Source organism: Hemicordylus capensis, chromosome 5 (assembly GCF_027244095.1).
Source record: "Hemicordylus capensis ecotype Gifberg chromosome 5, rHemCap1.1.pri, whole genome shotgun sequence".
Taxonomy (NCBI): Eukaryota; Metazoa; Chordata; class Lepidosauria; order Squamata; family Cordylidae; genus Hemicordylus; species Hemicordylus capensis.
Window position 1 is genome coordinate 224,837,214 of NC_069661.1, and position 11,338 is coordinate 224,848,551.

Genomic DNA, 11,338 nt, shown 5'->3' on the forward strand with positions numbered 1-11,338 from the left:
TTGAGGATTCTGGGAGGTGTAGTCCAACAACATCTGGGGGCCCAAGGTTAAGAAACCCTGATTTAGGTCATCTATTCCAGCTCTGCCTTAAAGAAGGACTTCCACCCATTTAATCACATCCATGCCACACCTTTCAAGTTAACCTACATCATCTTGATTGTAATATGCCAGAAACAGCTGGTGCAAAGAATTATAATAGCCTGTGACAGAGATGCTTGCACAATTCAGGTAATCATTGACAGACCACTCAAGCAAATCAGCCACACAATCCACATAACGTGGAAGAAGGCAAAATTTCTTGAGGTCACAAGCTCAGCTTGGACTAGAACTTCTTTCTAATGCCAGACATAAGGATTACTTGGATTCTGAGTGTGGAACAGAAGCATACACAGATCGTCTCCAAAAATAAGTATTGCTGTAACTCTAGCTTGCTCACATTTGATCTTGAACTGTGGCAGTCTTGCTCATGATCTGGAAAAGAGAGGTAAAGTCCAAGCCACCAGGGGAGGAGAAATCCTCTTTTACTCCATAAGATGTAGGACCTTGCATTTTGCAAGCTATCATACAGGAACACTCTCTGCTTAGAAAGGCATATGCTTTTACCAGGGGACATTCTGGTAATTTCTGCCTGGATGTTGGAGTTCCAAATTACCTAGAATTGTTTCCAAAGTGGAACTGATGCATTATGAATGCTGAATTGTTCTGTTTTCTAATTTCAGAATTGTGTACCATGCACTTTGCACACTTGTTTACTGATAAAACACTTTATAAAAGCACTCTAGAAGTGTTCATATGACTGCATCAAAAAAATTTTGTGCAGTGTTTTGTGCAGCAAGTGTGTGTGTGTGTGTGTGTGTGTGTGTGTGTGTGTGTGTGTGTGTGAGAGAGAGAGAGAGAGAGAGAGAGAGAGAGAGAGAGAGAGGCATGACAATAAAAGAACTTTGATGCAATAATATATTCAGTCAAATCAAGATTACCTTTTGCAGTATTTTATCAAGGTGCATGTGAGCATTGGTAACATGGTGTGGGGGAGAAATATGCAAATCAATCAAAAGAAATAAACGCTGTGGCATTAATCTGGAATTAATTTTGGAAAATTGGGGAAAATCCACTCATCCCTAGCTTTTATTAATGTTAATCCTGTGCTATTATTATTCAACCAAAGCTCCTGCTTGTTTCATATTGCTGATGTTTGTCAACAAATCAAACTCCCATTCTTTTACTTTATAAGTTTACTTTAGAGAACCCTGTTGCCTTTGTCTTTACAGATTGCAGACTTTGGACTTTCAAATCTTTATCAGAAAGACAAATTTCTCCAGACTTTTTGTGGAAGTCCACTGTATGCTTCTCCTGAAATTGTCAATGGAAGACCTTACAGAGGCCCAGAGGTAGGCAGAATGGGAAAGGAAGAAAGAAGTGGAATGGAAACATTCTTGTATGTTTTGATTAAATGATCACAAGCTTGTCCTGCTAACTGAAATAAGTTGCTGCTGAAAGACCTTTAAACTGTTGCTTTCATTTCCTTTGCATATACATTTTCCACAGGACAGCTGAATGCTCCTCATTAAGCATAGCAGAATGCTCTGTAGTTTCATAGAATTTGCAAGTCCACTTTCCTTATGTTTCTTGTCTCTCTGTTCTAGGTTGACAGCTGGGCCCTTGGTGTATTGCTTTACACTCTGGTTTATGGAACAATGCCTTTTGATGGCTTTGATCACAAAAATCTAATCAGGCAGATCAGCAGTGGAGAATATCGTGAGCCAACACAGCCCTCAGGTATCAGAAAGATCTGGTATAATGAATTAAAATAAGCTGGTGTTATCCCTTTTCTGATCCTCACTTTATAGAGGACCTAGGTGGATGGAACAGGCAGACAGATGATAAGAGAGTATGTGGCGCTCAACACACACTGAAGTGACCTGATTGCACCAGAGATTATTTTTAAAAGGCTATTGTTGGAAATCTGGGAGACCCCTCTGCGGCAACCTTAAAAAATCTCTAATGCCCGTGGCCGGGGTCGGGGTGGGTGGGGGAGAGTTGTTAGTGAATGTCAAAAGCTTTCCCCATGGCAACAGAGAGTCTAAGGTATTTAGAGACCAGGAGTTATTCTTCTCAAATCTGCGAGTCATCCGACTCTCCCAATCCCACCTCTTAGATCCTACGGGCCCAGAGCCCATCTCAGTAGCAAAAGACAGCACCCTTGGAGCAGTGAAAACAGAAGGATTGAGATACTGTACATTTGTAGCACCACTGGCTAGACAGAGCCACAAGTAGAACAACTGAGGAAGATTTGTGATAAGTTAATTTACGATAGTAACATTTAAAGCCCTAATATAATTATCAGATAATTGTATCTTGTATGATGATTGTATTGGTGCTGCTAGGCCAATGAATGAATGACTATTCCATTATATGCACTGCATTTGAGATGCAGTGCTTATAAACCTTGATGTTTAGCTTCTCCACTGCATTTGGGTTCATAGGGGTATGATATTCCTTGATTCTCCATACCATTTGGTTACCTTAGGGATAGCCTTTTCCTTGATTCCTCTGCTTTTGTTCTCAAAACAAGGATGGGGGTTTAGCATAAGGATATTCCAGGAACCCAAGAACCCAGATTATTTTCAAATGAATGTTTCTGTAAACAATGATTTCAGTGAAAAGCACTCTGGCCAGCTTACACTTATGGATCTGTTGCACACCTACGTCAGTCCTACTATGATAATAGTGGAAGCTGCTGATAAATCCCTTCGCCATTCTCCCCCCCTCCATGTTTTTGTCACTAATTTGCAAAGTCTCATCCAGTGGAGCTGTTATGAGTGATTAATGGCTTAGTGAGCCAAGGCTGTCAAGTATGGTGTAATGGTTAGAGGGTTAAACTAGGACTGGGAAGACCTGGATTGAAATCCCCTTCCAGCAGTGATGCTCACTGAGTGACTCTGGACCAGTTACTTATATTTCAGCCTAACCTACCTCACAACCTCAAGGTTGTTGTGAGGATAAACATAACCATGTCTACTGCTCTAGGCTCCTTGGAGGAAGAGCAGGATAGAAATAAATGAATGAATAAATAAATAAATAAATTTCATATATCTATATCTAAACACTAAATCAGCATCACCATCTTCCAAGGAATTTGCGACCTACTTTGCAAGGAAAATAATTCATGTTTGATTCAACTTGGCAATCACAGCATTTTAATGGAGTTGAGATTGATTAGTGTAGTGTTACCTGCTCCAAGTCTTTGAGATATGGGTGGCTGTGCATCAAATCAAACAATCAATCAATCAATCAATCAATCAATTGTGCATTTCTGATGCAAGCCTAGCACTGCATCAGAAATTCTGTGGGAAAGATTTCTCATTCCCCACAAAACATCATCTGTTCTCAATTCTTGTCTGGGTAAAGTGCTTAGAAAAATACTTTCCAAATTAAATATCTTAATAGATGTTATTACTTTGAGGACGCTTTACCAGACTTCTTTTCGCTAGATCAGTGACAGTGGAAAGTCTATTAGCATTTGCAAATGGAATTGTTCAGAAAAACTGTAAACTGATACAAGGTAGTGATACACTAACTATCCAGTGCTGTATACATCAAGAACAAGGAATGGATAGATAATGCTGGGGGAGCAAATCATTAGCCCAGGAAGTCTGGTCCCAGTCTGCCATCAATAGCAATAATTTCACACCTTATAGGAGGTTGATGACATGGCAGATAGATAATCCTATATTCTGGCTTTATCATCTGTAATACTGAGTTTTTATTATGTATTTGCCTTTAACCTTTTCTTTCCAAGATATAATCACATTGCTGCTATGCAAAAGTAGCTGTTTAAGTGCTTTGAAGTATATGTCTTTTTTCCGACTCTTCTTTGCTTCCTATTTGGAAGTGATACAAAACTAATAGTGAAAAAAAAATCTTGAACATTGGTTTTTCTGCCTCTCTCTGTTACGGTTTCAGAAGAATTATGATATGGCTATTAATGTCTTACAGCAAGGAACAATTCAAAAGTGATGATACAATGTTACATGCTTTTGGTTTTAAATACACAAATATTATAGCATGGGAAAGCTCCCCCATATAGAAGATTTTTTTTTAATGCTGTCTAAGAATAGCATTAAAGTAACACAGTTTACATGATTCACTTTCACAACCCTAGACATTTTAACATGGGAATCATAGTGAACACACACCTGCATGCATGCCTGTTTGGTTTGGAAGAATTTAGGGGTGGGTGAGTGACAACCATGAACCATGATCATCCAAAGGAAATGTTCCATTTCCCCAAAGATCACAACAGGAAGATGAGGAAAGTCCCTTGCTTGCCTGGATCTACAGGTGGAACTCGGAAAATCAGAATATCGTGCAAAAGTCCATTAATTTCAGTAATGCAAATTAAAAGGTGAAACTGATATATGAGACAGACGCATTACATGCAAAGCGAGATAAGTCAAGCCTTAATTTGTTATAATTGTGATGATCATGGCGTACAGCTCATGAAAACCCCAAATCCACAATCCCAGAAAATTAGAATATTACATGGAACCAAGAAGACAAGGATTGAAGAATAGAACAATATCGGACCTCTGAAAAGTATAAGCATGCATATGTATTCAGTACTTGGTTTGGGCCCCTTTTGCAGCAATTACTGCCTCAATGCGGCGTGGCATGGATGCTATCAGCCTGTGGCACTGATGAGGTGTTATGGAAGACCAGGATGCTTCAATAGCGGCCTTCAGCTCTTCTGCATTGTTTGGTCTCATGTCTCTCATCCTTCTCTCGGCAATGCCCCATAGATTCTCTATGGGGTCAGGTCAGGCGAGTTTGCTGGCCAATCAAGCACAGTATACTGTATACTTTTCAGAGGTCTGATATTGTTCTATTCTACAATCCTTGTCTTCTTGGTTCCATGTAATATTCTAATTTTCTGGGATTGTGGATTTGGGGTTTTCATGAGCTGTATGCCATGATCATCACAATTATAACAAATTAAGGCTTGACTTATCTCGCTTTGCATATAATGCATCTGTCTCATATATCAGTTTCACCTTTTAATTTGCATTACTGAAATTAATGGACTTTTGCACGATATTCTAATTTTCCGAGTTTCACCTGTAGACAACAGGAAGCATTTCTCTCTCATTGGAAAAGTTCCCTTCCCTACATGTGGGATGGTGAACACTGCTTACCATTGTATAAACAGGTCTGTTTCTCACTGAGATGCTGAAGCTGGTCTATACCACTCTAGACTGTAGGACTCTCACAATTGTATTCTCTTCATAAGAACATAAGAAAAGCCATGCTGAATCAGGCCAAGGTCCATCCAGACCAGCATCCTGCCTTGTGCAGTGGCCAGCCAGGTATAGCATGAGAGCAACCCTAATATGGAAGCTACTCAGATTACAGAAATTCGGAGATCATTTGTATTGTGACCCTTTGAGTACCATATGTACCATATAATGTACTTCCTAATGTCAGATAGCTGTAAAAAAAAGCTATGGCTCGTAACTTGCTTGTGTAGTTCTTATGTTGTATTTCTGACTTAGAATTAAGTCAGGGTGGAATATAGTTAATTGGTATTCTTTGTCTGTAGATGCCCGTGGTCTGATTCGGTGGATGCTGATGGTGAATCCTGAGCGCAGAGCAAACATTGAAGATATAGCCAACCACTGGTGGGTGAATTGGGGCTATAAGAGCAGTGTTTGTGATTGTGATGCCTTGCAAGACTCAGAGTCCCCGCTGCTATCTAGGTTTATAGATTGGCATCATCGTTCCAGTGGCCTCCAGCCAGAGACTGATACCAAAATGAAGTGCCTTTCCAAACCAAAAGGATCTGAAGTCACGCTAGAGAGACAGAGATCCTTGAAAAAATCAAAGAAGGAAAATGACATTGCACAGTCTATCCAGGAAGGAGGAAGTGAAAATGCATGCAAACTAAACTCCAAGAGGCCAAAAAGCATTTTGAAGAAAAGGAGCAACAGTGAACATCGCTCTCACAGTGCAGGATTCATAGAAGGTGTAGTCAATCCAGTGTTACCCTCCAGTTTTAAAATGGAGCAGGAGTTATGTAGGACAGGCATGTCCATTAAGAGCGTTGTGGAGGGGGAGGTTTCGGGTAAATACAGCACTAAGCAGTGTTCCTTAATGCCAAAAAAGGGAATTCTCAAGAAGACTCAGCAGAGAGAATCTGGTTATTATTCATCTCCAGAACGGAGTGAATCTTCAGAGCTCTTGGACCAAAATGCGGAGGCAGGGAATAGTGACACTTCCCCAGGTATCATTGAAACATTGAGGATAGAGTCTCACAGCCATTCCTACAGGCGGAAGGGTATTTTGAAACACAGCAGCAAGTATTCCACCAGTAGCACAGATTCAGCTTTAGTCAGCCCTGACACACCAAACTTGGAAGGCATGGAGGAAGTTGTCCTGCCTGGAGATGGATTGTCTCGAAGTTACAGTCGCCCTTCTAGTGTGATTAGTGATGACAGCATCCTGTCCAGTGACTCTTTTGACTTGGTGGACTTGCAAGAGAACAAGCTGAGGATAAGGAGCTGTGTCTCCGCTGAAAATTTCCTCCAGATTCAGGATTTCCAAGGACTCCAAAACCGCTCACGGCCACAATACCTGAAACGTTATCGGAATCGGACAGGCAATAGCAGTTTTTCTCTCCTTACAGACATGGATGATGTCACTCAGGTCTACAAGAAAGCTCTGGAGATCTGTAACAAACTTAACTAGTAGAGGGGAGATAGCACAGCTGGAAGGAAAGGGTCTTGGGTACCTTTATGATGGAGTTGGCCCAACTATCATTTTGCTGACAGTGGTAGCATTATTAAACAAGATTGAACAGACAGACTGAGCAGAAATCTTTCAGTTATGTTGGGGGCAAATTCATCTCATGTTCTTTATGCAACTTTATAGCTCATACAATCAAAATACTACCTAATGTCCAAAGAACCTACAATAATGTATGAAGCAAAAACTCTGGAATTTGGCAGACAGAAAAGGATCATGTTCCAGTGGCTATAAGTTGAAGCTAGACAACACACAAACTGGAAAAAAGGGTACATATATTTATACTAGAGAAGGTAACTAACCACTGGAAAAGCTATAACAGTAAAAGTAAAATGTATTGATTTGAGTTGTTTTTTAAAGTCAGCTATTAGGTATAAGAAATAATTTGCATGGTTATGCAAACATAGTAATGACATATTCTGAACAAGGCCAGCCAAACAAGGTCCTGATCCAGAGAGACATGCACATGCAGCAGAGGATTGCCTACTGCACAAGCATAATTGTCCAACTGATAACTGACACTGCTGAATATTGGCTGATAGTACCACCTTGTGAAAATTTAGTAATTTGAGTGGAAAGAATATCGTATTTGTAGAAGTTAGGCTAGGAAAAGATTATAGCAATGTAGTACAAAGATGAAGAGATGAGAGTGAAGAAGAAGAAGTAAGCTTTTTCTAAGCAGAAACAAACTAACAGGGGCTGTGGAAATCTGCATAGCTACAGTGAAGCCACATGATATGCCATTTAAACTTCAGCAAGAGCCTGAGAAAGTCAGCTTTCCTGTTTAAGACAACAAGATTCTTACCTTCTTGGTTGTAGAGAACAATCTGAAAATGTGTTGACCATTTTAATTCAGAATTTTATGATATTCATTATCCCTTCCATATAACCACTGTCCAGAGAAAGTTAGAAGTGCTTAAGCCATCTTGAAATCAAGAGAACTGTGTAATTAAGTACTTGTGCCTCACCAATTTCAAAGGCACTCAGACATGCTTTGCTTTCTCTGAATTCCTCCCATTACATTTTTCCTAACTTCCCCAACTCCCACTAAGCCCCGGTAGCAGGTCGAATGTGTAAGGCCAGTCTTCAACTAAAGAGGTTGGTTCCTACAGAACCCAGATATGCAGGAACAGGTTAGGGGGCAAATCTAAGCACATCAGCTGTAAAATTTAGCAGAACAAGCTAATCCAAAATATCTCCCTAGAAGGAGCCATTGATAATCCAAAACCAGGTTAGGCCAAAAAGGAAATATCAAGGAGAAAAGACAAACAACTTTGTATTGGGAAGCATAGAGAGGTGAAGTCATTGCCTGCCAGCATCCCCTCTCATTCCCTTATGTGTAGCTACTGGGAGCTAGAATAAATCAAGACAGGATGCAGGTGAGACTAATTGCATTAAAGCCTTTCCAGCACAGGTCTGGAAGTGAAACCTGACAGTCTCAACACTACCCCTACCCCCACCCCACACACACACTCCCTAAGAGGAAGAAGAAATTCTGAGGAAAACACTTTTCAAGACCAGTTGTTCATCTATGCAAATGGTTTGAACCATGAAAATCAAGCAAATTTCTGATAATGTATAACAGACATTTGCTAATTGTTACAGAAATTCTACAGTAGAATTTTAGTTTGGTCAATTTGGGTTTTGTGGCTGTAAACTTTGGACTTCCAGAGCCCTTGTCAGTAAGTAAGGTGGTAGAGAAACAGAAGGAACATGGTTTATGAGTAGAGAAATGCTAATAGGAGAGTAGATTTGATGAGGGTTTCAGTGTAAGAATGTATATGTATTGTGAATGACATTGCATGGCCAGTGGGGTCAAATTGGAGAAGACAATATTATGTCTCATGGGCGCAGTTTAAATACTGAAATGAAAGGCCTCAACTCCCATAAAGGTACTTCTTGGGTCTACTGGATTACATGAATGTAAGCCTCTTTTTAAATAGGCACTATGTGTTTGACAGGCCTGGGCAATTTAGGAATAATTTGGCCCAATTCTTGGCACAGTTATTCCAACAAACAACCCTTAGGGTTCAGTGGAGTTGTGTTATTAAATTAGCTTCCCAGGTCAAATTGTTTGGAGGGTTTGTTTGTTTGTTTGTTTAAAGACATCGCTCACATGCAACTACAAGTAATATGCCAAAATTCTGTTCTTGCATTTAACTAGTGCCAACTTCCTCACTTTAACTGAGAACAAAATTTGACCCACCCTAAATCTGGGCTTCAAAAACCATAGAGAACTTGTGCCAAACTCAAGATAGTCCAAAGTAAAGACATAACATTACCTAAATTAGAAGAAAGGGTGGTTTTGTGTTTCTCATAATTATTTCCAAACTGTCTATTTTGTGTCATAATGCTTTCATCTAGCAATCAAACATGAGAACTAATTAGGATTGTTAATTTCAGTTTTCCAAAATGGCTCTTCTAATGTTTCAGGACAGTTTTTATCTCTTCTCACAAGGGACTGGACCAAATTAATTATTCAGTCTTGGTCAAAATGTCATTGTACCTCCAGAAAATCCGTGTATCTATACTTATAGACATAAGTGCCTCCCTCTCCCCCACCCGGCCTTTTCTTTGCTGAGAAAATATTCTTATTATACTGTTTGATGTCTGCTACAGTATCATGCTAAGACACCCACTCTCATTCGTTTGCAAACTATGCTTTTCATTCCCACATACAATTTGAGCAGCTCTGTCCTAAGCATATTTACACAGAACTCACTCCTAAGGTCAATGGTGCTTTTTCTCAAATAAGTGAAAATAAGAGTTGCATCCTGAAAAGGGATAAGGAAGTCTGAAGATTTTCTGTGTCCTTTTTGAAACAGGGTGCTTCAGTATTTTAGATAAACTTAATCATTAGCATAAAGACCATCTTTTGACTTGGCATGTAAAAGCCGTTCACCTTGGTTGCCATGACAAGATTGGTCTCAGTTGTCCTAATAGAGCTTGATTTCTGTGGAACAGTGCTGGATTACAGACTGTTCATCTGGCTCAGTTAAATATTTAATTGATGTATTTGGTGAAAGAACAGGAACTCTCAACTGCTCTTGTGAGGAACTAACAAATAACTTTCCGTCTGAGCTCTACATAGGCTATTGCCCAGGCCTGTCATCTTGTGTACAAATGTGAATGATTGATTGATTGCTGCCAAACTGGAAAATGTTCTGTAGGGACTTACTGGCATGTTATCATTCCTAGGAGAAGAACACTTGACTGCACATTGTTATTATTAGCGTTGTGGGGTTTTTTTCTTATTTAATTTGGGGACTTTTTTTTTTTTTGGTAATTCAAAGTTGAATTTTTTATTTGAATTTATCTCTTTTTTAATTTATTGGTCTGAAAGCCATTTCAAAGGTATAATAATATATTTTGGTGTAATTTAATTGGTGCAGCATTGTGTTACAGCTCTGGCCAAAATGTTACCTTAAAAAACAACAACTTGTTTTTCTTTTTGTTTTGCTCATTGGTTGGTTTGATCTCTGTGAAGCATGCTGGGGAGAAAAGCTGGATAATCACCCAAAGTGTTCGTATTTTTAATCTGATACTGTCTTTTTTATTAAACAGAATGCCAATAAAAATGTGAATCGTGTTTTGATTGCACCCCTGCCCCCCGGTTAAAGATGATCAACCTTCAGAAAGTGTTTCATAACTATTTTAAGCAAGATTGCAACACTACCTCAAGTAAATATGCTAGCGTTGAATACAAAGGCTCTATTCAGACATAATGATAAACCATGGTTTAGCATTATAAGAATGTTCTGTAATGAGCATCAGGCTCAGACATTCCCCCTTCCCTTTAGGGTCAATTCGTGGCTTTTATTTTTTAATTTATTTATTACACTTTTATACCGCCCCACATTCGTGTCTCTGGGCGGTTCACAATGATAAAATTCTTTAAACACATCACAGCAGGTAACTGATTACTCCAAATTCTGGTTCAAGGGAGGGGGGCATATACTAGTCCCCTCACAACCCTGAACAACCCCGCTGGACACGAACTTGCAGAGGCAATACAGGCAGAAAAGAACTGCTTCTTTGCTGCACGTATCACCTGAGCATAGATCTTTAAATGTGCTCTATGTTGTAATCTGTTGGATTCGAGTCGAGTCTTCCTCCACTTACTCTCCAGTCACCTACCTTGCCACTTCAGCCCCTGTAGATCTTCCATATACCAAGGGGCCAGTTTTGAAGCAGGTCGGAAGGGACACTTAGGAGCAATCGTGTCTACTGCCCTGGTGAGCAAGTTGTTCCAATTATCAACCAGGGCATCAACAGGATCACTGGCAAAGCCAACATTAAATCCCTCCAAGGCTTCTTGGAATCTTAGCAGATCCAATAACCTCTTCGGGCGGACCATTCTAATAGGCCCCTTGCCCCTGCGGAGGTGGGAAGTGGTTGTAAGTCCAACCTTAACCAGATGGTTGTCTGTCCATGACAATGGGGAAATCCATTGTGGTTGTCTGTCCATGACAATGGAGAGTCCCCACCCATGGAACACTACCCTGAATGGAGTAAAAGACCAAATCAAGCGTGTGACCTA

The 11,338-nt window shown here is 39.9% G+C and overlaps 1 protein-coding gene across 1 annotated transcript in view; it reads left to right on the forward strand.

Moving 5' to 3' along the window:
• The window catches only part of NUAK1 (NUAK family kinase 1), a 72,838-nt gene extending 62,451 nt beyond the window's left edge, over positions 1 to 10,387 (forward strand). Inside the window, exons 5-7 of the mRNA XM_053254321.1 lie at positions 1,269 to 1,388; positions 1,644 to 1,776; positions 5,597 to 10,387. Of these exons, the coding sequence (XP_053110296.1) occupies positions 1,269 to 1,388; positions 1,644 to 1,776; positions 5,597 to 6,741 (1,398 nt within the window). The 3' untranslated portion in view covers positions 6,742 to 10,387. The remainder of the gene's footprint in view (positions 1 to 1,268; positions 1,389 to 1,643; positions 1,777 to 5,596) is intronic.
• Positions 10,388 to 11,338: the final 951 nt, after the last annotated feature.